General features: G+C 44.6%; 2 protein-coding genes across 2 annotated transcripts in view; both read right to left on the bottom strand.

Moving 5' to 3' along the window:
- LOC311111065 (steroidogenic acute regulatory protein, mitochondrial-like) overlaps positions 1-14,589 on the bottom strand; it is a gene marked incomplete at both ends in the record, with an annotated part of 16,997 nt that extends 2,408 nt beyond the window's left edge. The window contains 6 exons of the mRNA XM_084189063.1: positions 2,410-2,503; positions 3,346-3,530; positions 12,053-12,208; positions 13,477-13,616; positions 13,849-13,980; positions 14,526-14,589. Of these exons, the coding sequence (XP_084045189.1) occupies positions 2,410-2,503; positions 3,346-3,530; positions 12,053-12,208; positions 13,477-13,616; positions 13,849-13,980; positions 14,526-14,589 (771 nt within the window). The remainder of the gene's footprint in view (positions 1-2,409; positions 2,504-3,345; positions 3,531-12,052; positions 12,209-13,476; positions 13,617-13,848; positions 13,981-14,525) is intronic.
- LOC311111094 (A disintegrin and metalloproteinase with thrombospondin motifs 14-like) overlaps positions 1-27,708 on the bottom strand; it is a gene marked incomplete at its 5' end in the record, with an annotated part of 276,043 nt that overhangs the window by 67,048 nt on the left and 181,287 nt on the right. The window lies entirely within an intron of this gene.

Raw genomic sequence — 27,708 nt, 5'->3', positions numbered from 1 at the left:
CAATTTCGGACGCTGGTATCTCTAATGAACTTATCTTCTGCAGCAGAAGTAACTCTGGGTCTTCCATTCTTGTGGTTGTCCTCATGAGAGCCAGTTTCATCATAGCGCTTGATGGTTTTTGCGACTGCACTTGAAGAAACTTTCCAAGTTCTTGAAATGTTCCATATTGACTGACCTTCATGTCTTAAAGTAATGATGGACAGTTGTTTCTCTTTGCTTATTTGAGCTGTTCTTGCCATAATATGGACTTGGTCTTTAACCAAGTAGGGATATCTTCTGTATACCCCCCTACTTTGTCACAACACAACTGATTGGCTCAAACGCATTAAGAAGGAAAGAAATGTCACAAATTAACCTGTTAATTGAAATGCATTCAAGGTGACTACCTCATGAAGCTGGTTGAGAGAATGCCAAGAGTGTGCAAAGCTGTCATCAAGGCAAAGGGTGGCTATTTGAAGAATCTCAAATATAAAATATTTTTAGATTTGTTTAACACTTTTTTTGGTTACTACATAATTCCATATGTGTTATTTCATGTTTTTGAAGTCTTCACTATTATTCTACAATGTAGAAAATAGTAAAAATAAAGACAAACCCTTGAATGAGTAGGTGTGTCCAAACTTTTGACTGGTAGTGTATATATATATATATATATATATATATATATATGTATGTATATATACAGTGGGGGGAAAAAAGTATTTAGTCAGCCACCAATTGTGCAAGTTCTCCCATTTAAAAAGATGAGAGAGGCCTGTAATTTTCATCATAGGTACACGTCAACTATGACAGACAAATTGAGAGAAAAAAAATCCAGAAAATCACATTGTTGGATTTTTTATGAATTTATTTGCAAATTATGGTGGAAAATAAGTATTTGGTCACCTACAAACAAGCAAGATTTCTGGCTCTCACAGGCCTGTAACTTCTTCTTTAAGAGGCTCCTCTGTCCTCCACTCGTTACCTGTATTAATGGCACCTGTTTGAACTTGTTATCAGTATAAAAGACACCTGTCCACAACCTCAAACAGTCACACTCCAAACTCCACTATGGCCAAGACCAAAGAGCTGTCAAAGGACACCAGAAACAAAATTGTAGACCTGCACCAGGCTGGGAAGACTGAATCTGCAATAGGTAAGCAGCTTGGTTTGAAGAAATCAACTGTGGGAGCAATTATTAGGAAATGGAAGACATACAAGACCACTGATAATCTCCCTCGATCTGGGGCTCCACGCAAGATCTCACCCCGTGGGGTCAAAATGATCACAAGAACGGTGAGCAAAAATCCCAGAACCACACGGGGGGACCTAGTGAATGACCTGCAGAGAGCTGGGACCAAAGTAACAAAGCCTACCATCAGTAACACACTACGCCGCCAGGGACTCAAATCCTGCAGTGCCAGACGTGTCCCCCTGCTTAAGCCAGTACATGTCCAGGCCCGTCTGAAGTTTGCTAGAGTGCATTTGGATGATCCAGAAGAGGATTGGGAGAATGTCATATGGTCAGATGAAACCAAAATATAACTTTTTGGTCAAAACTCAACTCGTCGTGTTTGGAGGACAAAGAATGCTGAGTTGCATCCAAAGAACACCATACCTACTGTGAAGCATGGGGGTGGAAACATCATGCTTTGGGGCTGTTTTTCTGCAAAGGGACCAGGATGACTGATCCGTGTAAAGGAAAGAATGAATGGGGCCATGTATCGTGAGATTTTGAGTGAAAACCTCCTTCCATCAGCAAGGGCATTGAAGATGAAACGTGGCTGGGTCTTTCAGCATGACAATGATCCCAAACACACCGCCCGGGCAACGAAGGAGTGGCTTCGTAAGAAGCATTTCAAGGTCCTGGAGTGGCCTAGCCAGTCTCCAGATCTCAACCCCATAGAAAATCTTTGGAGGGAGTTGAAAGTCTGTGTTGCCCAGCGACAGCCCCAAAACATCACTGCTCTAGAGGTGATCTGCATGGAGGAATGGGCCAAAATACCAGCAACAGTGTGTGAAAACCTTGTGAAGACTTACAGAAAACGTTTGACCTGTGTCATTGCCAACAAAGGGTATATAACAAAGTATTGAGAAACTTTTGTTATTGACCAAATACTTATTTTCCACCATAATTTGCAAATAAATTCATTAAAAATCCTACAATGTGATTTTCTGGATTTTTTTCTTCTAATTTTGTCTGTCATGGTTGACGTGTACCTATGAGGAAAATTACAGGCCTCTCATCTTTTTAAGTGGGAGAACTTGCACAATTGGTGGCTGACTAAATACTTTTTTCCCCCACTGTATATATACATACATACATACATACATACACACACACACACACACACACACACACACACACACATATATATATATATATATATATGTGTGTGTGTGTGTGTGTATGTATATATTTATCTCTACCTTAACATCCATGTTGAGGAGCCAGGTAAAGTGACTCCTTCCTGTTTGGTTTGCCAGGGGCTCGATGATAATACAAGTTGGACCATCCTCCGCTCTGTTCAGATCAAGTCAACAAAATCACTCAGTAAAAAACTATATTACTGATGTAATGTATACAAACCTACAGCATGGTATTAACTCAACCTCAAATAACCTTTTTATATCAATGCCAAAGGTTTCAGAGCAGTGCATCAAACAACAACCTGGTCCCAGATCTGTTCCTGCTCTATAACCAACAGCTATGGTTGCTGTCATGCCAATTACCACAACAGTTGGCTATACAGCAAAATACAGCAAAAATACATCTTATTCAAGGTAAGCTGTGGTGATGTGTTGTGATGTGTTGAACAGTAGCCAGGACATAGAGAGTTGAGGGGATGTGTTGAACAGTAGCCAGGACATAGAGAGTTGAGGTGATGTGTTGAACAGTAGCCAGGACATAGAGAGTTGAGGGGATGTGTTGAACAGTAGCCAGGACATAGAGAGTTGAGGGGATGTGTTGAACAGTAGCCAGGACATAGAGAGTTGAGGGGATGTGTTGAACAGTAGCCAGGACATAGAGAGTTGAGGGGATGTGTTGAACAGTAGCCAGGACATAGAGAGTTGAAGGGATGTGTTGAACAGTAGCCAGGACATAGAGAGTTGAGGGGATGTGTTGAACAGTAGCCAGGACATAGAGAGTTGAGGGGATGTGTTGAACAGTAGCCAGGACATAGAGAGTTGAGGTGATGTGTTGTATAGTAGCCAGGACATAGAGATTAACTAGAGAGCTCATCTCATATCTTTGCAATGGCACTTCTGTGACAGCATGAGCCATAAACAGGCTTTGGTCCAAGCGCTCCCTCTATCCAACTCTATGAGCCAGGCTTATCCGAGCAAAGCCGGTGTTGGTGTTACCTGACGAAGCCTTTCTGAGGAGGGAAGGACTCCAGGTGCGTGGCTGCTCCCCCCAGATAGATACATGACTCCTGTCTGGAGAAGTGTCTCACACTCAGGAAGTCTCTCTGGCCTATCAGGTTGCCGGCTGTCTCTGCTGACACCTCATGCGTAACCATGGTTTCCGGGCCAGCTTGCTTTAGAACCTTCAACACAAGAGACAGACCAATGCAATCTCATTCAATGTACTGCTACGTGTTCCCAAATAGGACCCTATTCCCTATATGGCGCACTACTTTCTCTTGTCAAAACTAGTGCACTGTATAGGGAATAGGGTGGCATTTGGGATGCAGGCTTCATAATGCCAGCTGAAGACACAGGATCTGCCGTAGTAGTTTTGTTCTTCCCTCATCAGAATGCCTTGAGACAAGTGTGATATCCTGGCGTTGTAAAGACTATCGACACTGTGTGTGTCCATGTCTACCGTAAAACTTCAATTAATAGCCCGGGCGTTTATTTGCTTCAATCACTGAACACAACAGTCGCTTATTAGAGACAGGATTCTATTTGAGCCAGGCGTCTATTTCCTTAATGCGTACAGCTTTAGCTAATTTGCATAGTTAATTGTTTAATTCCAGCATTCACTTCCAGCATTTTATATACATGTATTCATTTCCTGCAATAATGTGTTATCATTTACACACTGTGTCACGTTTCTTGTTTTAGTTTGCCTCTATAAAAAAAAGCATTATTCTCCTCTTTGACTGTGCATTTCTGGCAGGTCAGACGATGTCTGGGGGTCTGTAGTCCCGAAGTTGTTGACTGTTTTACGCTTGCCAGTTAGCTAGCAGTTCTCAGCTGTTAGCAGCCAATGGCTAGCAGTTTCTTACTGCCGATTTAAAAACACGATTGCCATCATTTTTCCTAGTCATTACTGAATTATTGAAACCCCTTGAGTCGATTGACACACCGGCGTGTCAATCTAAGTAACATAATAAAAAAATCCCCATCAAAATCCGTCAGTTTAAGCGTCGGATGCGTCTCAATCCACCGCATCCGCCGATGTCGCATTTGCACATCTGAGGTGAAAGGTGGCAGAGCTAGAGCGGTGTTTGTCAGACCATGAGACATCCCAACCAAATCGGTCTTCTCACAAAAGTCTCTGTAGCGTTCCGAACGCTCTACGACCCCCACAAGTGTCAGGGGACTCGTCTGAAGTCGGTACCGTCGATGTGCCAACTTCTGTTTGTAGCGTCCGAACCGTTTGGGCTACAAACTAATGTGACCCCACTGTGGAAAGGGGAGATTCTCACGAAAACGATAGTGTTCTCGATGACTGCCACAAGTGTCACGGGACTCTTCTGAAGGTAACCTGTACCGGTTTAAAAAAAAATAATGGAAGTATGAAGGTAGTTCTATGCCTACCCAAAAAAAGGGTTAAATATGTGTGAAAAAATATATATATACAGTACCAGTCAAAAGTATGGACACACCTACTCATTCAAGGGTTTTTCTTTATTTTTACTCTTTTCTACATTGTAGAATAATAGTGAAAACATCAAAACTATGAAATAACACATATGGAATCATGTAATAACCAAGAAAGTGTAAAACAAATCAAAATAGATTTTAGATTCTTCAAAGTAGCCACCCTTTGCCTTGATGACAGCTTTGCACAATCTTGGCATTCATTCAACCAGCTTCACCTGGAATGCATTTCAATTAACAGGTGTGCCTTCTTAAAAGTTAATTTGTGGAATTTTTTTCCTTCTTAATGCGTTTGAGCCAATCAGTTGTGTTGTGACAAGGTGGGGTGGGGGGGGGGGGGGGGGGGGGCTATACAGAAGATAGCCCTATTTGGTAAAAGACCAAGTCCATATTATGGCAAGAACGGCTCAAATAAGCAAAGACAAACGACTGTCCATCATTACTTTAAGACATGAAGGTCAGCCAGTCCAGAAAATGTCATGAACTTTGAAAGTTTCTTCAAGCGACCGGGAGACCCATGGGGCGGCGCACAATTGGCCCAGTGTCGTCCAGGGTAGGGGAGGGAATGGCCGGCAGGGGATGTAGCTCAGTTGGTAGAGCATGGCATTTGCAACGCCAGGGTTGTGGGTTCGATTCCAGTATAACATATAAAAATGTATGCACTCACTAACTGTAAGTCGCTCTGGATAAGAGCGTCTGCTAAATGACTAAACATGTAAAATGTAAATGTAAGTGCAGTCACAAAAACCATTAAGAGCTATGATGAAACTGGCTCTCATGAGGACCGCCACAGGAAAGGAAGACCCAGAGTTACCTCTGCTACAGAGGATAAGTTCATTAGAGTTACCAGCCTCAGAAATTGCAGCCCAAATAAATGTTTCACAGAGTTCAAGTAACAGACACATCTCAACATCAACTGTTCAGAGGAGACTACGTGAATCAGGCCTTCATGGTCGAATTGCTGCAAAGAAACCTCTACTAAAGGACACCAATAAGAAGAAGAGACCTGCTTGGGCCAAGAAACACGAGCAATGGACATTAGACCGGTGGAAATGTGTCCTTTGGTCTGGAGTCCAAATTGGAGATTTTTGGTTCCAACCGCCGTGTCTTTGTGAGACGCGTTGTGGGTGAACAGATGATCTCCGTATGTGTATTTCCCACCGTAAAGCAGGGAGGAGGAGGTGTGATGGTGTGGGGGTGCTTTGCTGGTGACACTGTCTGTGATTTATTTAGAATTCAAGGCACAATTAACCAGCATGGCTACCACAGCATTCTGCAGCGATACGCCATCCCATCTGGTTTGGGCTTAGTGGGACTATCATTTGTTTTTCAACAGGACAATGACCCAACACCCCTCCAGGCTGTGTAACGGCTATTTGACAAAGAAGGAGTGTGATGGAGTGCTGCATCAGATGACCTGGCCTCCACAATCACCCGAACTCAACCCAATTGAGATGGTTTGGGATGAGTTGGACTGCAGAGCGAAGGAAAAGCAGCCAACAAGTGCTCAGCATATGTGGGAACTCCTTCAAGACTGTTGGAAAAGCATTCCAGGTGAAGCTGGCTGAGTGTGCAAAGCTGCCATCAAGGCAAAGGGTGGCTACTTTGAAGAATATAAAATATATTTTTGATTTGTTTAACACTTTTTTTGGTTACTACATGATTCCATATGTGTTATTTCATAGTTTTGATGTCTTCACTATTATTCTGCAATGTAGAAAATAGTGAAAATAAAGAAAAACCTTTGAATGAGTAGGTGTGTCCAAACTTTTGACTGGTACTGTATCTCCTAGATATAGGACAGACACTCAATAACCTTGTTTCTCATGGTTTCTTTTTTGACTGTCTTTTTTTGCCATTATGAATGTGTTATTCAATGCGTTTCTCTGGGCTATAGTAGTAAAGGCCAAACTCAATATTTTATCAAATAATTTTGTAATTTAGTTTTTTTTATACATAAAGGGGTCCTAAAATTCAAAATCAAAAAGCTGAATGATCCATAGTATGCCCATCTTAAAACAATTCCATATGTCAGCTTAGATGAGTCTGCTTACTTTGATGTTTTTTAAACAATTTTCATAATATTTGATTGAAGAAGAAAGATAAACATACAATAATTTGCACGTTGCTTTTTCTTTTTTCCCCTAATCCTTCAGAACATTCCCTATTGATCCCTGACCCCCTCCCTGTTTCCCACCCATCCCAATGTCTCCCACTCCCCCTCACCCCGAAAATCAGAGCAAAAAAAAAACAAAAAAACGTTAAAATAAAGAATTAAAGTAATACAAATAAAATAATAATAATTGTTATAATAATAATAATAATCGAAATACAGTGGCAAGAAAAATTATGTGAACCCTTTGGAATTACCTGGATTTCTGAATAAATTGGTCATAGAATTTGATCTGATCTTCATCTAAATCACAACAATAGACAAACAGTGTGCTTAAACTACAAATTATTGGATTTTTCTTGTCTATATTGAATACATAATTTAAACATTCACAGTGTAGGTTGGAAAAAGTATGTGAACCCCTAGGCTAATAACGTCTCCAAAAGCTAATTGGAGTCAGGAGTCAGCTAACCTGGAGTCCAATCAATGAGACGAGATTGGAGATGTTGGTTAGAGCTGCCTTGCCCTATAAAAAAACTCACAAAATTAGAGGATAGAGTGTCAGCTAAAGACTTACAGAAAATCTCTGGAACATGCTAACATCTCTGTTGACGAGTCTACGATACGTAAAACACTAAACAAGAACGGTGTTCATGGGACTTCGCTGCACGTCTGAAGTTCGCGATGTTCCGCAGCGCTACTGGCAAAATATTCTGTGGACAGATGAAACTAAAGTTGAGTTGTTTGGAAGGAACACACAACACTGTGTGTGGAGAAAAAAAGGCACAGCACAGCAACATCAAAACCTCATCCCAATGTTGCAGGAGGAAGTAAGGCTATCTGTCCGCCAATTGAAGCTCAACAGAAGTTGGGTGATGCAACAGGACAACGACCCAAAACACAGAAGTAAATCAACAACAGAATGGCTTCAACAGAAGAAAATACGCCTTCTGGAGTGGCCCAGTCAGAGTCCTGACCATGCCGGACTGGAAACACGCATCACTGGTCTGGTGCGAGGAGCAGGAACGGGCCGGGCCGGACTGGGAACACGCACCCCTGGTCTGGTGCGAGGAGCAGCCACGGGCCGGACCGGACTGGGAACACGCACCACTGGTCTGGTGCGAGGAGCAGGCACGGGCCGGACTGGAGACACGCACCACAGGTCTGGTGCGAGGAGCAGGAACGGGCCGGACCGGACTGGGGACACGCACCACTGGTTTGGTGCGGGGAGCAGGTGCGGGGCGTACCGGGCTGGCGACATGCACCACTGGTTTGGTGCAGGGAACAGGGACGGGCCGTACTGGACTGGGAGCACGCACCACTGGCTTGTTGCGAGACGCAGGCACGAGGTGTACCGGACTGGGAACTGACGTTAGAGATCTCTGACTGTACCAGTCTTTCACTCTCCGCGCCCAGTCCTCCTCCCGTGAGGACTCCTCCCTGAGCCCCTACGAGTGCAGTGGTCGGGGCTCTTCTCTGTCGATCCCCGACAACCCTTTTAGGACCCCCCAAAAAAATTATTGGGGCTGTCTCTCGGGCTTCCTCCTCGGCCGACGCCTTCTGTGTTGCCATTGCTCCTCTCCTGCCTGGGCTTCCACCTTCGCCCAGGGTCCTCCACCAGCCAATATCTCCTCCCAAGTCCAAAATGACTTCCCCACCTGTGTCCAGGGTGTCTGCTCCTGGGCACGCTGCTTGGTCCATTTTTGGTGGGATCTTCTGTCACGGTCGTTGATGAACGGGCCAGACCAAGGCGCAGCGTGAAATGCATACATGTTTATAAACATACAAAAACAACAAAAGGCAACGAAACGTGATGTCGGAACATGTTCCAGTCTGTGCTAGCAAAACAGTCCTGTAGCTTAGCATCTGCGTCAGTCGTCCACTCTCATCCAAACAGCGCCGGAGAAGATGGCTGCCGTTTTACAGCCCTCTAACCAGCCAATATCTCCTCCCAAGTCAGACTGGAACATGTTCCGTGGTCAGATGACGCAGATGCTAAGCTACAGGACTGTTTTGCTAGCACAGACTGGAACATGTTCCGGGATTCTTCAGACAGCATTGAGGAGTACACCACATCAGTCACTGGCTTCATCAATAAGTGCATCGATGATGTCGTCCCCACAGTGACCGTACGTACATACCCCAACCAGAAGCCATGGATTACAGGAAACATCCGCACTGAGCTAAAGGGTAGAGCTGCCGCTTTCAAGGAACGGGACTCTAACCCGGACGCTTATAAGAAATCCCGCTATGACCTCCGACGAACCATCAAACAGGCAAAGAGTCAATACAGGTCTAAGATTGAATCGTACTACACTGGCTCTGACGCTCGTCGGATGTGGCAGGGCTTGAAAACTATTACAGACTACAAAGGGAAGCACAGCCGCGAGCTGCCCAGTGACACAAGCCTACCAGACGAGCTAAACCACTTCTATGCTCGCTTCGAGGCAAGCAACACTGAAGCATGCATGAGAGCACCAGCTGTTCCGGATGACTATGTGATCACGCTCTCCGTAGCCGATGTGAGTAAGACTTTTAAGCAGGTCAACATTCACAAGGCCGCAGGGCCAGACGGATTACCAGGACGTGTACTCCGAGCATGTGCTGACCAACTGGAAAGTGTCTTCACTGACATTTTCAACATGTCCCTGACTGAGTCTGTAATACCAACATGTTTCAAGCAGACCACCATAGTCCCCGTGCCCAAGGACTCTAAGATAACCTGCCTAAATGACTACCGACCCGTAGCACTGACGTCTGTAGCCATGAAGTGCTTTGAAAGGCTGGTCATGGCTCACATCAACAGCATTATCCCAGAAACCCTAGACCCACTCCAATTTGCATACCGCCCCAACAGATCCACAGATGATGCAATCTCTATTGCACTCCACACTGCCCTTTCCCACCTGGACAAGAGGAACACCTACGTGAGAATGCTATTCATTGACTACAGCTCAGCATTCAACACCATAGTGCCCTCTAAGCTCATCACTAAGCTAAGGATCCTGGGACTAAACACCTCCCTCTGCAACTGGATCCTGGACTTCCTGACGGGCCGCCCCCAGGTGGTAAGGATAGGTAACAACACATCTGCCACACTGATCCTCAACACGGGGGCCCCTCAGGGGTGCGTGCTCAGTCCCCTCCTGTACTCTCTGTTCACCCATGACTGCATGGCCAGGCACGACTCCAACACCATCATTAAGTTTGCCGACGACACAACAGTGGTAGGCCTGATCACCGACAACGATGAGACAGCCTATAGGGAGGAGGTCAGAGATCTGGCCGTGTGGTGCCAGGACAACAACCTCTCCCTCAACGTGACCAAGACAAAGGAGATGATTGTGGACTACAGGAAAAAAAAGAGGACTGAGCACGCCCCCATTCTCATCGACGGGGCTGTAGTGGACCAGGTTGAGAGCTTCAAGTTCCTTGGTGTCCACATCACCAACGAACTATCATGGTCCAAACACACCAAGACAGTCGTGAAGAGGGCACGACAAAGCCTATTCCCCCTCAGGAGACTAAAAAGATTTGGCATGGGTCCTCAGATCCTCAAAAAATTCTACAGCTGCACCATCGAGAGCATCCTGACTGGTTGCATCACCGCCTGGTATGGCAACTGCTTGGCCTCCGTCCGCAAGGCACTACAGAGGGTAGTGCGTACGGACCAGTACATCACTGGGGCAAAGCTTCCTGCCATCCAGGACCTCTATACCAGGCGGTGTCAGAGGAAGGCCCTCAAAATTGTCAAAGACTCCAGCCACCCTAGTCATAGACTGTTCTCTCTGCTACCGCACGGCAAGCGGTACCGGAGTGCCAAGTCTAGGTCCAAAAGACTTCTCAACAGCTTCTACCCCCAAGCCATAAGACTCCTGAACAGCTAATCATGGCTACCCGGACTATTTGCACTGCCCCCCCACCCCATCCTTTTTACGCTGCTGCTACTCTGTTAAGTATTTATGCATAGTCACTTTAACTCTACCCACATGTACATATTACCTCAACTACCTCAACTAGCCGGTGCCCCCGCACATTGACTCTGCAACGGTACCCCCCTGTATATATAGCCTCCCTACTGTCACTTTATTTTACTTCTGCTCTTTTTTTTCTCAACACTTTTTTTTGTTGTTGTTGTTTTATTTTTACAAAATAAATGCACTGTTGGTTAAGGGCTGTAAGTAAGCATTTCACTGTAATGTCTGCACCTGTTGTATTCGGCGCATGTGACCAATAAAATTTCATTTGATTTGATTTGATTTATACACGAACAAGCCAAAACTCACCGAACACAAACAAGATCCCACAACCCAGGCAGAAAAACTGGCTGCCTAAGTATGATCCCCAATCAGAGACAACGAGCAACAGCTGCCTCTGATTGGGAATCACACCCGGCCAAACATAGAAATACAAACATAGAATCCCCCACATAGAAAACCCCCCACATATATTCACACCCTGACCAAACTAACTAGTGCGTATAGGTCAGGGCGTGACAGTTATTGCTGCCAAAGGAGGGTCAACCAGTTATTAAATCCAAGGGTTCACATACTTTTCCCACCCTGCACTGTGAATGTTTACACAGTATGTTCAATAAAGACATGAAAACGTATAATTGTTTGTGTGTTATTAGTTTAAGCAGACTGTGTTTGTCTATTTTTGTGACTTAGATGAAGATCAGATCAAATTTTATGACCAATTTATGCAGAAATGCAGGTAATTCCAAAAGGTTCACATACTTTTTCTTGCCACTGTAGTTATAAAATATGCCTAAATTGTTCATGAGAGTTTTAGAAACACCTTGTTACAAATATTTTACAGTTAACAGACGCCCTGATACACATGCTTAGAAGGTAAATACTATACCAGTTGGATAATAACACGTGTAGAATAGAAATGTAAAGGATGCCATAATAGATAGAGGAAGGAGAACAGAAGATAATAATAATAATAATAATAATAATAATATAATAATAATAATAATAATAATAATAATAATAATAATATAATGTGCCATTTAGCAGAGGCTTTTATCCAAAGCAACTTACAGTCATCAATGATATCCTAAGGGGAGGTGTTAAGATTACACACTGACCAACAGCTGCCCTACTATGACGGAACAGTTACCTTGATGTTTTTGATGCTTGGGTTCCACTGGTGCATCTCCTCGACCTTCCACAGGATGTGATGTATCTCTTCCGGGGTGGCTTCTAACACAGTCTCCAGTCTGAAGACCTTCCTGTCCCCCGGCAACACTTTACTGTAGACCACAACCCCGTTCTCCTGTGACGACACACAGTGTTTACGGAAAGTTACAAGACGTTTTGGAATGTGGCGTCCATAGGGTTTCCTTTTTTTAACAACAACGGGTTTTTTTCAGGAAGGTTTCTAACGATGTCCCTGGTTTCCTATACAACACAATTACTGAACGTTCTCTTGTGATAGTCTTTCTACTTCCATTTGGTTCTGAGATTACAGAAAGTTTCTCTACTCCAGAGTTATAACGTTTTGGCAGTGAGTGAGGCATCTATATGCATATACCGGGACAAGATTTCCAATGCCAATAGCTATTTAGATCAAGTCCCAGTTTTACCTAAATGTCAAAGTAACGGAAAGAGAAAGTTTGGCAATGTGGCAATAGTATGCATCCTACAAGACATAGTTACAGAAAGAACGTTGAGTCTCTTGTGAGAGACTCTGAGCGTAAGAGTAGCTAAGTCCCCTGTAGCTCAGTTGGTAGAGCATGGCGCTTGCAACCGCCAGGGTTGTGGGTTCGTTTCCCACGGGGGGGCCAGTATGAAAATGTATGCACTCACTAAAACTGTAAGTCAGTGTAAAAATGTAGCTACTGCTTTTGGAACAGCCAATTAAAATAACTAATAGCACATTTGGTTCTGGGTTCTGAGATTATACAAAGTGTATTTTCTCCTACAGGTCAAAAAGGGTCCCTTCTGAACTAAGTTGAATGAACTTGGCTGTTAAGTTGCTCTGGATGAGAACGTCTGCTAATTGACTAAAAGGTAAAAATGTTAGAAGGTTTGACATTGTGGCAACAATGGCCTATGTCAATTAGATTTGATGGGTTTTGAAGACGGGATACAATGGCGATAGCTATTCAGATCATGTACCTACCCCCTTGTCCTATAGTCAGATCATGTACCTACCCCCTTGTCCTATAGTCAGATCATGTACCTACCCCCTTGTCCTATAGTCAGATCATGTACCTACCCCCTTGTCCTATAGTCAGATCATCTACCTACCCCCTTGTCCTATAGTCAGATCATGTACCTACCCCCTTGTCCTATAGTCAGATCATGTACCTACCCCTTGTCCTATAGTCAGATCATGTACCTACCCCTTGTCCTATCTGACAGTTTGGTGGTTTGGCATCAGTATAAGGTTTCCATAGCAATAGCTATTTTTGGAAGCATTTTACACAGGAAGCAACACATTTTAAAGGGACAATACAGGATGGTTTGCCAAAAATCAATGTACCAATTCTGTATTGCCTCTTTAATCAACGCTAGACGGTTGTATGGATGATGCACTACCTCTGTGAGTTCTGTTTCCCATCCGTCCTTATCCTCCACAATGTCCAGAGCCTTGGTCAGCGCCTCGTGGCCTCGCCTTATGTACAGCAGCTCATCCTCTTTCAATGGGACTGGGTTGGCTATCTCTCTTCTGGAGCTCTCTGTAACACGTTTACATACACATGATAAAGGGGCCCCTCACAGCAGCGCTCACTTCGATCCAGTTGTAATTGAAGCTGTTTAATATTCAATGGTCAGTAAAAGTTTTATAGTAAAAAAGTAATGCCCTTGGAAAATATGTCAATATAACTATGATAAGGGCAGTTTGTGCTCTGTGTAAAATAATAATGCCGTTGAAAATGTGTGTAATCTGTGTGTCATTCCCAGGCTTACCACTGTGCTGATGCAGAGAGGTGCCAGTCTGCCAACCCGTATGGTTGGTCCATGCTGGTAGTTGGGTCTGCCCACTCCTCTGCATGTGAGCAAGTTCCTGGCCGATCGCTGCGATAGCTGGCCGTTGCAGTCCTGTCATGGGACAACAACAACAACAACAACAACGATAATAACAGTCAGCACATTTTCATATAGCCTGTCAACTCCATTTCTCATTATCAAGCCAAACATGTTTACCATGACCCAGACTGCCACTCAGGATGGATTTGATCCATTCTGCAACTCAAAGTGCTGTTGATGGGGACTTAAAGGACTTGTCAGGAAACAAAGACTACTACTAGTCACAGCCAAGACGCCATAGTAATAACAGCAACAATAGATAACTCCATCCAGACGCACGTGCACTGGCTGGTCCCAGACCTGTTTGTGCTGTCTTGCAACGACCATAAGAGGGAGTTGGCAAGGCTGCAGAAACCGATCTGGGACCAGGCTACGTGCATTGTGCACGACACGGTAATCCTACAATCTAAGGAATTAGAGAAATGTGATGTTTCTCTCCAGTGCTGCATCCAAAATGCCCCCCCTATAGAGGGCCCTGGATAAAAAGTAGTGCACTACATAGGAAATAGGAGGCCATTTGGGACACAACCAAGATGATATAGTTGTATGTTTTTTACCTGCCATGGTCCTGAGGTGAGGGTAGGAGATTCCACAGCAGAGCTTCACTACGGCAGGCAGCATTACTGTAACGTTGGCGACAGCGACGGCAGCTGGAGTCTGCCAGGCTACAGGCTTTTATAGGACCTCTGAAGGACAAGAGAGGAGATAAGGGGATCGGTTAGAGGATAGGATTGTAAAACTGAATTCTGGCCCCAAGGTTGTTGTTAAAGACACACAGCTGCTTCCTTTAGAGCTATTTTATGTGTGGTTTGAAAAAGGAGAGAATAAATCATGAGGATCCATGTATACAATAATAATCCACCACCATTATCAGAATGACAAGTATACATATAGGATGCTCTGTATTCTAGTGACGGCTCATCCTATATAACTACTGCAGAATGAGAAGTGTACATATAAAAATCTAATCAAATCATATTTTATTTGCCACATGCGCCGAATACAACAGGTGTGTAGACCTTACAGTGAAATGCTTACTTACAAGCCCTTAACCAACAATGCAGTTTTAAGAAAAATAAGGGTAGAGTTAAAGTGACTATGCATAGATAATAAACAGAGAGTAGCAGCAGCGTAAAAGAGGGGGTGGGGTGGGGGGGCAATGCAAATAGTCTGTGTAGCCATGATTAGCTTGGGGGTAGAAGCTGTAGTTACCTACCCTTACCACCTGGGGGCGGCCCGTCAGGAAGTCCAGGATCCAGTTGCAGAGGGCGGTGTTTAGTCCCAGGGTCCTTAGCTTAGTGATGAGCTTTGAGGGTACTATGGTGTTGAATGCTGAGCTGTAGTCAATGAATAGCATTCTCACGTAGGTTTTCCTCTTGTCCAGGTGGGAAAGGGCAGTGTGGAGTGCAATAGAGATTGCGTCATCTGTGGATCTGTTGGATACATACATAAATGCATACATACAGTGGGGAAAAAAAGTATTTAGTCAGCCACCAATTGTGCAAGTTCTCCCACTTAAAAAGATGAGAGAGGCCTGTAATTTTCATCATAGGTACACGTCAACTATGACAGACAAAATGAGAAAAAGAAATCCAGAAAATGACATTGTAGGATTTTTAATGAATTTATTTGCAAATTATGGTGGAAAATAAGTATTTGGTCAATAACAAAAGTTTCTCAACACTTTGTTATATACCCTTTGTTGGCAATAACACAGGTCAAACGTTTTCTGTAAGTCTTCACAAGGTTTTCACACACTGTTGCTGGTATTTTGGCCCATTCCTCCATGCAGATCTCCTCTAGAGCAGTGATGTTTTGGGGCTGTCGCTGGGCAACACGGACTTTCAACTCCCTCCAAAGATTTTCTATGGGGTTGAGATCTGGAGACTGGCTAGGCCACTCCAGGACCTTGAAATGCTTCTTACGAAGCCACTCCTTCGTTGCCCGGGCGGTGTGTTTGGGATCATTGTCATGCTGAAAGACCCAGCCACGTTTCATCTTCAATGCCCTTGCTGATGGAAGGAGGTTTTCACTCAAAATCTCACGATACATGGCCCCATTCATTCTTTCCTTTACACGGATCAGTCGTCCTGGTCCCTTTGCAGAAAAACAGCCCCAAAGCATGATGTTTCCACCCCCATGCTTCACAGTAGGTATGGTGTTCTTTGGATGCAACTCAGCATTCTTTGTCCTCCAAACACGACGAGTTGAGTTTTTACCAAAAAGTTATATTTTGGTTTCATCTGACCATATGACATTCTCCCAATCCTCTTCTGGATCATCCAAATGCACTCTAGCAAACTTCAGACGGGCCTGGACATGTACTGGCTTAAGCAGGGGGACACATCTGGCACTGCAGGATTTGAGTCCCTGGCAGCGTAGTGTGTTACTGATGGTAGGCTTTGTTACTTTGGTCCCAGCTCTCTGCAGGTCATTCACTAGGTCCCCCCGTGTTGTTCTGGGATTTTTGCTCACCGTTCTTGTGATCATTTTGACCCCACGGGGTGAGATCTTGCGTGGAGCCCCAGATCGAGGGAGATTATCAGTGGTCTTGTATGTCTTCCATTTCCTAATAATTGCTCCCACAGTTGATTTCTTCAAACCAAGCTGCTTACCTATTGCAGATTCAGTCTTCCCAGCCTGGTGCAGGTCTACAATTTTGTTTCTGGTGTCCTTTGACAGCTCTTTGGTCTTGGCCATAGTGGAGTTTGGAGTGTGACTGTTTGAGGTTGTGGACAGGTGTCTTTTATACTGATAACAAGTTCAAACAGGTGCCATTAATACAGGTAACGAGTGGAGGACAGAGGAGCCTCTTAAAGAAGAAGTTACAGGTCTGTGAGAGCCAGAAATCTTGCTTGTTTGTAGGTGACCAAATACTTATTTTCCACCATAATTTGCAAATAAATTTATTAAAAATCCTACAATGTGATTTTCTGGATTTTTTTTTCTCAATTTGTCTGTCATAGTTGACGTGTACCTATGATGAAAATTACAGGCCTCTCTCATCTTTTTAAGTGGGAGAACTTGCACAATTGGTGGCTGACTAAATACTTTTTTCCCCCACTGTACATACAGTGCATTCCACATTTTGTTACGTTACAGCCTTATTCTAAAATTGATTAAATAAATAAAAATCCTCATCAGTCTACACACAATACTCCATAATGATGAAGCGAAACAGGTTTTTAGACATTTTTGCAAATGTATTACAAATAAAAAACAGATATACCTTATTTGCGTAAGTATTCAGACCCTTTGCTATGAGACTTGAAATTGAGCTCAGGTGCATCCTGTTTCCATTGATCATCCTTGAGATGTTTCTACAACTTGATTGGAGTCCACCTGTGGTAAATTCAATTGATTGGACATGATTTGGAAAGGCACACACCTGTCTATAAAAGGTCCCACAGTTGACAGTGCATGTCAGAGCAAAAACCAAGCCACGAGGTGGAAGGAATTGTCCGTAGAGCTCCGAGACAGGATCGTGTCGAGGCACGGATCTGGGGAAGGGTACCAAAACATTTCTGCAGCATTGAAGGTCCCCAAGAACATGGTGGCCTCCATCATTCTTAAATGGAAGAAGTTTGGAACCACCAAGACTCTTCCTAGAGCTGGCTGCCCGGCCAAACTGAGCAATCGGGGAGAAGGGCCTTGCTCAGGGAGGTGACCAAGAACCCAATGGTCACTCTGACAGAGCTCCAGAGTTCCTCTGTGGAGATGGAAGAAACTTCCAGAAGGACAACCATTTCTGCAGCACTCCACCAATCAGGCCTTAATGGTAGAATGGCCAGACGGAAGCCACACCTCAGTAAAAGGCACATGACAGCCCGCTTGGAGTTTGCCAAAAGGCACCTTAAGACTCTCAGACCATGAGAAACAAGATTCTCTGGTCTGATGAAACCAAGATTGAACTCTTTGGCCTGAATGCCAAGCATCACGTCTGGAGGAAACCTGGCACCATCCCTACGGTGAAGCATGGTGGTGGCAGCCTCATGCTGTGGGAATGTTTTTCAGCGGCAGGTACTGGGAGACTAGTCAGGATCGAGGGAAAAAGCTGAACGGAGCAAAGTACAGAGAGATCCTTGATGAAAACCTGCTCCAGAGCGCTCAGGACCTCAGACTGGGGCGAAGGTTCATCTTCCAACAGGACAACGACCCTAAGGTTTTTTTTTATAATACATTTACAAAAATTTCTCAACCTGTTTTTGCTTTGTCAACTACAAGGCCCCATTAAGATGTACAGTTGAAGGCGGAAGTTTACATACACTTAGGTTGGAGTCATTAAAACTCGTTTTTCAACAACTCTACAAATTTCTTGTTAACAAACTATAGTTTTGGCAAGTCGGTTAGGACATCTACTTTGTGCATGACACAAGTAATTTTTCCAACAATTGTTTACAGACAGATTATTTCACTTATAATTCACTGTATCACAATTATAGTAGGTCAGAAGTTTGACTGTGCCTTTTAAACAGCTTGTAAAATTCCAGAAAATGATGTCATGGCTTTAGAAGCTTCTGATAGGCTAATTGACATCATTTGAGTCAATTGGAGGTGTACCTGTGGATGTATTTCAAGGCCTACCTTCAAACTCAGTGCCTCTTTGCTTGACATCATGGGAAAATCAAAAGAAATCAGCCAAGACCTCAGAAAATAAATTGTAGACCTCCACAAGTCTGGTTCGTCCTTGGGAGCAGTTTTCAAATGCCTGAAGGTACCACGTTCATCTGTACAAACAATAGTACGCAAGTATAAACACCATGAGACCACGCAGCCGTCATACCGCTCAGGAAGGAGACGCGTTCTGTCTCCTAGAGATGAATGTACTTTTGTGCGAAAAGTGCAAATCAATCCGAAAACAACTGCAAAGGACCTTGTGAAGATGCTGGAGGAAACAGGTAGAAAAGTATCTATATCCACAGTAAAACGAGTCCTATATCGACATAACCTGAAAGGCCGCTCATCAAGGAAGAAGCCACTTCTCCAAAACTGCCATAAAAAAGCCAGACTACGGTTTACAACTGCACATGGGGACAAAGATTGTACTTTTTGGAGAAATGTCCTCTGGTCTGATGAAACAAAAATAGAACTGTTTGGCCATAATGACCATTGTTATGTTTGGAGGAAAAAGGGGGATGCTTGCAAGCTGAAGAACACCATCCCAACCGTGAAGCACGGGGGTGGCAGCATCATGCTGTGGGGGTGCTTTGCTGCAGGAGGGACCGGTGCACGTCACAAAATAGATGGCATCATGAGGAAGGAAAATGATGTGGATATATTGAAGCATCATCTCAAGACATCAGTCAGGAAGTTGAAGCTTGGTCACAAATGGGTCTTCCAAATGGGTCTTCCAAATGGACAATGACCCCAAGCATACTTCCAGAGTTGTGGCAAAATGGCTTAAGGACAACAAAGTCAAGGTATTGGAGTGGCCATCACAAAGCACTGACCTCAATCCTATAGAAAGGTTGTGGGCAGAACTGAAAAATAGTGTGCGAGCAAGGAGGCCTACAAACCTGACTCAGTTACACCAGTTCTGTCAGGAGGAATGGGTCAAAATTCACCCAACTTATTGTGGGAAGCTTGTGGAAGGCTACCCGAAACGTTTGACCCAAGTTAAACAATTTAAAGGCAATGCTACCAAATACTAATTGAGTGTATGTAAACTTCTGACCCACTGGGAATGTGATGAAAGAAATAAAAGCTGAAATAAATCATTCTCTCTACTATTATTCTGACATTTCACATTCTTAAAATAAAGTGGTGATCCTAACAGACCTAAGACAGGGAATTGTTACTAGAATTAAATGTCAGGAATTGTGAAAAACTGAGTTTAAATGTATTTGGCAAAGGTGTATGTAAACTTCCGACTTCAACTGTATGTCCCTCTCGCTGTCCTGGCTAGATGTTATCTGGAGGCATGGCCACTGTACATGCGCTGGATCATGAGAGCAAGCTGGATAAGGCTGGAAAATTCCAGAAACTATAGAATGGCACCCTGCTAATAACAGTAGCATGTAATGTTACATAAATCACTGCGGTACCATGTGATAGACAGTTCTACTGGCAACCAGTGGTGGAAAAAGTAAAAAAAAGTACCCAATTGTCATACTTGAGTAAAGCTATCTTAATAGAAAATGGCTCAAGTATATGTGAAACTCACCCAGTAAAATACTACTTGAGTAAAAGACTAAAAATATTTGGTTTTAAATATTCTTAAGTATCAAAAGTAAATGTAAATGCTAAAATATACTTAATTATCAAAAGCAAAAGTATAAATCATTCAAATTCCTTATATTTAGCAAACCAGACGGCACAATTTTCTAGTTTTTTAAATTTACAGATAGCCTGAGGCACACTCCAACACTCAGAAACAATTTTCAAACGAAGCATTTGTGTTTAGTGAGTCTGCCAGATCAGAGGCAGTAGGGATGAACAGGTATGTTCTCTGGATAAGTGCGTAAATTGGACCATTTTCCTGTCCTGCTAAGCATTCAAAATCTAACGAGTACTTTTGGGTGTCAGGGAAAATGTATGGAGTAAAAAGTACATTATTTCCTTTAGGAATGTAGTGAAGTAAAGGTCAAAGTTGTCAAAAATATAAATATTAATGCAAAGTACAGATACCCAAAAAAACGACCTAAAAGTATTTTTACTGAAGTATTTTACACCACTGTTGGCACCATACAGGTAACTGGCAAAATAAAGGAAACCCATGAGTAAATGAGGGATACAAAGTATATTGAAAGCAGGTGCTTCCACATACGGTAGGTGTGGTTCCTGAGTTAATTAAACAATTAACATCCCATCATGCTTAGGGTCATGTATAAAAAGCTCAGGGTCTGACAGGGTAAGGGACTTAGCACCTACTACTAAGACTGAGGACTGCAAGCCATGTATGGCAGGAGACTGAGAAGCCAGCTGAGCAGGAGACTGAGAAGCCAGCTGAGCAGGAGACTGAGAAGCCAGCTGAGCAGGAGACTGAGAAGCCAGCTGAGCAGGAGACTGAAAAGCCAGCTGAGCAGGAGACTGAGAAGCCAGCTGAGCAGGAGACTGAGAAGCCAGCTGAGCAGGAGACTGAGAAGCCAGCTGAGCAGGAGACTGAGAAGCCAGCTGAGCAGGAGACTGAGGAGCCAGCTGAGCAGGAGACTGAGGAGCCAGCTGAGCAGGAGTGAGGACCCAGTTGAGACTGAGAATCTAGCTGAGCAGGCGACTGAGAACCTAGCTGAGACTGAGAATCTAGCTGAGCAGGAGACTGGGGGCCAGCTGAGGCTGAGGGCCAGCTGAGGCTGAGGGCCAGCTGAGGCTGAGGGCTCTGAACTGGCTAGGGGCAGGGACTGCAGACGCAGAGGAGCAGATAACTCCTTCTCAGTTGTTGTAATTCAGACTTACCTTATGCAGGTGCCTAGTGAGCTATGCGGGTGTGGCTCATTTGCACGCACTGAATACATTTAATTCAACCCCCCGAAAAACACACCCATTGGGTGGCCCAACAGAATTGATCAGGAAGCTTTCATTAAATGTGCTTTTCTGTTCATTTATTTAAAGCAAGCCCTTTTAAAAACTGTGTACCTTTTTTTAATTTGAATTTGATCGGCACAACACTAGAATGTAGGCTATGGAGAACGTGTTTAGAATATGGAGATCAACGAAGTATAACTGTAATAACGGTTTGATCTGTGCTCCATAATTATATAATCAGCCTTCATGTCAATGTTGTTTTTATTAAGGGCTCTGTTCACTCCTTTATCATGGAAATTCAGCGTTACTGCGTGATATAAACGCTGTAGATGTCAGCTCAATAGAAAATGACCTTTACATTTCTAGCACGCTATCCGGACCGCTTCAGCGCTACGGCTGGAATAGAGTCCTAAATATTATCCCCCGTTGCTAGTGGTGATCTTCAGCTACAACCACACGGACCTGACGTCATTTACAGAGGAAGCAAATTAAAGGTACAAGAATCGTTGTAATGGATGGAATTATACAAAATGAAGGGAATTAACACTAAGGACTCTATTCAATCCGCATCAATAAGTTCAGCTTTACAGCATGATTGAAATTCAAAGGCAATGTTCTTGCTTTAGCGGAGACAGCATTCACAGTAAACACTTCAGCTATACAGATTGAATAGAGCCCTAAATTATCAAGCTTTGATTCTTTGAATTAGCTGTGTAGTGCTAGGGCAAAAAGCAAGGTTGGTAAATTCTGGGTTAGAAGATAGGATGGCAAACAGAATTCTGGCCCCAAGGTTGGAGAGAGAGAGAGAGAGAGAGAGAGAGAGAGAGAGAGAGAGAGAGAGAGAGAGAGAGAGAGAGAGAGAGAGAGAGAGAGGAGAGAGAGAGAGAGAGAGAGAGAGAGAGAGAGAGAGGAGAGAGAGAGAGAGAGAGAGAGAGAGAGAGAGAGAGAGAGAGAGAGAGAGAGAGAGGAGAGAGAGAGAGAGAGAGAGAGAGAGAGAGAGAGAGAGAGAGAGAGAGAGAGAGAGAGAGAGAGAGAGAGAGGAGAGAGAAGAGAGAGAGAGAGAGAGAGAGAGAGAGAGAGAGAGAGAGAGAGAGAGAGAGAGAGAGAAAAAACTGGAAGACTGAGATGAAACGGACAACAGAACGAAACGAGAACAGAAGAGTCACAACACCCTTGATAAACTATGAAAAATAAACTAGAGAGGAGGCTATGTTTTGTTAAACCCATGAAGCTGATGCAACATTAAAGTATGTCTTTGTATTCAGCCCAGGATGCAGAACAGGATACAGAACAGTTATGTATAGTGGTGATTGGTCAGCCCAGGATGCAGAACAGTTATGTATAGTGGTGATTGGTCAGCCCAGGATGCAGAACAGTTGTGTATAGTGGTGATTGGTCAGCCCAGGATGCAGAACAGTTGTGTATAGTGGGGATTGGTCAGCCCAGGATGCAGAACAGTTGTGTATAGTGGTGATTGGTCAGCCCAGGATGCAGAACAGTTGTGTATAGTGGTGATTGGTCAGCCCAGGATGCAGAACAGTTGTGTATAGTGGTGATTGGTCAGCCCAGGCTGCAGAACCAGTAAGTAGCCTTGTCTTGTGTGAACCAATAAGTACATTTACATTTACATTTTAGTCATTTAGCAGACGCTCTTATCCAGAGCGACTTACAGGAGCAATTAGGGTTAAGTGCCTTGCTCAAGGGCACATCGACAGATTGTCTTGTGTGAACCAGAACAGCTCATAGGTGTAGGAGCTCTCCTGGTTTGTAGCGTGAAGCAGCGTGGTGTACAGGTGCAGCCCCTGGACAAGACGCCAGTCTATTGCAGGGGCCTCATAACTGTGCTGCAGAAAACCCCCGTCATTACAGAGAGCATGTGTCCAACGCTTTTCCAATGCCAATGTTTTCAAAAAACTGTTTTCCCGTTTTTTTTAAGTTTTTCTCTGCAGCTTTGTCTCTGCATATTCTCTGGCCCCTTTATCATTTACTGTACTACCAACTGAGTTCTGCTCTCTCCGCAGTACCCCTGAAATACCCCCGCATGTGCATTTGACCAGTAAGCCTATGGTCTCATGAGTCTTCTCAAGTACCCCCCTGTGGATAGGCTAAGTACACTACCCCCAAGGGGTCCTAGTACCCCTGGTTGGGAACCACCGGTCTGGTCATTACATCCTCAACATTAACTATACCAAACTCCATATTGTACAGTTTATATATTTGTAATGTAAATATACAGAGGCTACAATATGTACTCTCTGTTCTGTGAATTCTGCAGCAGAATGTGCAGGGAACTTGTAATGACTGTTGCTATGAACCATAGCTACCTGGAGGAGTCAGAATGAATTGGGCATAGAGGGGGATAGAGACATTTTAAAACCTCTCGTCAACTGAGGGCTGTAATCTAAAAGAGGTAAAGTGCCTCGGCTTGCCCCTCTCCAATGTTTATATTCCACTTCACACATCACATCAACCTCCAAGGGTTTAATTTGCACATAATTATCGGCTAATTGTCATTTAATAAGCTAAAAGAAAAAGGCAGAAAACAGTGAACCTGTCTGAGTCCCAAATGGTACCCTATTCCCTTTATAGTGCACTACTCTAGACCAGGGCACATAGGGATTTGGTCAAAAGTAGTGCACTATATAGGGAAGGAGTAGGGTCCCATTTGATACTCGGCCCCTGATATAGGAAGTAATAACCATGCAGCAGCTATAGTTTTGGAAAGCTTATGTGGGTGGCAATGGAAATAATAATTTCTGAATGTTTCTCCTCTGAGGAGATGGAATGGAGGCGATGGAGGGTTGTCATGGACACACAGTGCACCTGATCTGTGGTTGAACCCAACTGTGGTTGAAGCCGACTGTGGTTGAACCCCACCCTGAAAAATATGTTCTCTCATTTACCTCTCTACTATTGATCTCTATGTCCTTGCTATTGTAGTTCAAGATGTTCAATGATGCACTGGGCACTTCTATAGATAGATTCTCTATAGTCCTTTCTCTCAGACTGCTGCCAGTAAATGAAAGCTCTTAGCCCCGTCCCAAACAAAGGACTTGAGGCTCATGCTATGGTGTTGTGCTGTCTTTTCTAAAATGTTCTCCAATAACTTGTAGAACCTGTTATTTCACACAAACCTTTTTCTGTTATTGACTATAGTAGAACACATGGTTCAGTGAACCATCCGTTGCTGAAATACTGGGATGAAATCAAATCAAAGTTGTGTTTTGGTCGTCACCACTGACATTGGTTGTCAACACTTCTCATGACATATTTGTGTTCTCCACAACAAAAACATTTCACCTCATACGTCACATTTCAACTGCTATTTCAATGCTGCCACTGGCCACTTTAAGAAATGGAACACTAGTCACTTTAATAATGTTTACATATCTTGCACTATATATACTGTATTCTATTCTATAATATTCTACTGTATCTTAGTCCATGCTGCTCTTCCTTACTAGACTTGTGTGTATTGGGTATATGTTGTGAAATTGTTAGATATTACTTGTTAGATATTACTGCACTGTCGGAGCTAGAAGCACAAGCATTTCGCTATACCCTCAATAACATAACACACGTGTATGTGACAAATAACTTTTGATTTGATTTGATATTACATAGTGGATCAAAGGCCATTGGAAGATAATGGAGGCCAAACAACAGCAAGTTTACACACTTTACTCACTGCTTGTCAAGGGAAGGGTGTGTGTGTGTGTGTGTGTGTGTGTGTGTGTGTGTGTGTGTGTGTGTGTGTGTGTGTGTGTGTGCGAGGGTGTGTGTGTGTGAGGGTGTGTGTGTGTGTGTGTGTGTGTGTGTGTGTGTGTGTGTGTGTGTGTGTGTGTGTGTGCGAGGGTGTGTGTGTGTGTGTGTGTGTGTGTGAGGGTGTGTGTGTGTGTGTGTGTGTGTGTGTGTGTGTGTGTGTGCGCGCGAGGGGGTGTGTGTGTGTGTGTGTGTGTGTGTGCGAGGGTGTGTGTGTGTGTGTGTGTGTGTGTGTGTGTGTGAGACTCGGTGGGATGGACCTGTAATGCCGTGAATGAGGCATTCCAGAGGTTTCTGAGCCTTCTTGCCTTTTGGACAAAGATCTGAAATGTGACCATGAAAACACAGAATGAGATTAAGACCGTTTCCCCTCTTAAGGACAGCAGTCACACATCAAGAGAAGTTAATTATGTAAAAAAAAGTGATGTCGTATTGTACAGCATGAGATTTATGTTTTGTTTGCAATAGTGTACAGCTGTGTTAGGGTCCATTTGAATTGAAGTCACTCAATTCAGATACTGATTTTAAGTAAAAATTCTAAAATTGAAAAACTTGGAATTAATAGCTTCTCCATTGAAAAATATATATTCAGTACCCGTCAAAAGTTTGGACACACCTACTCATTCAGCAGTTTTTCTTTATTTTTTTACAATTTTCTACATTGTAGAATAATAGTGAAGACATCAAAACTATGAAAAACACTTATGGAATCATGTAGTAACCAAAAAAGTGTTAAACAAATCCAAATATATTTTATATTTGAGATTCTTCAAAGTAGCCACCGTTTGCCTTGATGACAGCTACTTTGAAGAATCTCAAATATATATTGATTTGTTTAACACTTCTTTGGTTACTACATGATTCCAAATGTCTTATTTCATAGTTTTTATGTCTTCACTACTATTCTACTGTCACACCCTGGCTCTGGGACTCATTATGTTGAGCCAGGGTGTGTTCATTCTATGTTTGTATTTCTATGTTGGCCTGAGTGACTCCCAATCAGAGGCAACGAGTGTCAGCTGGTGCTGGGTGTCTCTGATTGGGAGCCATATTTAAACTGTGTCTTTCCCTTTGTGGTTGTGGGTTTTTGTTCGTATTTGGTTTTTGTGAAACCGTTAGACATCACGTTATCGTCTGTTGTTTTGATCGTGTGATCATTCGTTTAATAAATATGTTCACCCTCAATGCTGCGCTTTGGTCTCTCCCTGACGATCGTGACAGAAAAACCCACCAGAACTGGACCAAGCAGCCTAGTGAGGAGCAGAAAGGGTGGACTTGGGAGCAATGGAGGAAGAGCTTCGACTGGGTCAAGCCTATTGAGGAGCTGAATAGCGGGAGTTGGAGGCAGAAGAGCGAGAGTTGGGCGAGGACTATAGAGGCCTGGCCCACGGGGAGGAGAGACCCCCAGAACATTTTTAGGGGGGGGCTCACGATGTCGGGGCAGCAGGAGGCCGCGATAGAGCGGTCCAGCGGGTTGGCAGAGGAGGCCGCCAGGTTACGGGAGTCACTGGTCACCAGGGGGAAGGAGGATGTAGAGGCACGGCGAGAGGTACTGGCGTGTGTTGCCAGTCCGGTCTGGCCTGTTCCTGATCCCCACGTAGGGCCAGTGGTGTGTGTTCCCAGTACGGTCCGGCCTGTTCCTGCCACTAGCACCAAGTCAGTGGTGCGAGTCGTCAGCCCGGCGCGGCCCGTTCCTGCTCCCCGCACCAAGGCAGGGGTGCGCGTCGTCAGCCCGGTCCGGCCCATTCCTGCTCCCCGCACCAAGCCTACGGGGTGCGTCGCCAGCCCAGCCCGGCCTGTCCCTGCTCCACGCACCAAGCCTACGGCGTGCGTCGTCAGCCTGGTAAGGCCCGTTCCTCCTCCACGCACCAAGCCATGGGTGCGTTTCGTCAGCCCGGCGCGGCCCGTTCCTGCTCCCCGCACCAAGTCAGGGGTGCGCGTCGTCAGCCCGGTCCGGCCCATTCCTGCTCCCCGCACCAAGCCTACGGGGTGCGTCGCCAGCCCAGCCCGGCCTGTCCCTGCTCCACGCACCAAGCCTACGGCGTGCGTCGTCAGCCTGGTAAGGCCCGTTCCTCCTCCACGCACCAAGCCAGGGGTGCGAGTCGTCAGCCTGGTAAGGCCCGTTTCTCCTCCACGCACCAAGCCAGGGGTGCGCGTCGTCAGCCTGGTAAGGCCCGTTCCTCCTCCACGCACCAAGCCAGGGGTGCGCGTCGTCAGTCCAGCACAACCCGTGCCTGGGTCACCGGTGCCTGGTAAGGTCCCGGTCAACTGCTCCACTACGGAGCTGAAGCTATCCGCTCCACCAGTGTGCAGTCCAGCTCCGGTCAGCAGGGCCAGACCGGACCAGGGGTACTTTGGGGGTTTAGAAAAGGAGTGGGGATCAGGCCCGGAGCCGGATCCGCCGCCAAGGCGGAGTGCCCACCCGGTCCCTCCCCTGTTTTGTTTAGTTGAGGCGCGGTCGCAGTCCGCGCCTTTAGGGGGGGGTACTGTCACACCCTGGCTCTGGGACTCATTATG

This window comes from Coregonus lavaretus (genome assembly GCF_964263955.1).
Source record: "Coregonus lavaretus genome assembly, contig: SUPER_36_unloc_1, whole genome shotgun sequence".
Lineage (NCBI taxonomy): Eukaryota > Metazoa > Chordata > Actinopteri > Salmoniformes > Salmonidae > Coregonus > Coregonus lavaretus.
Note: the sequence above shows the minus strand (reverse complement) of the source record. Positions and strands in the feature narration are given on the sequence as shown.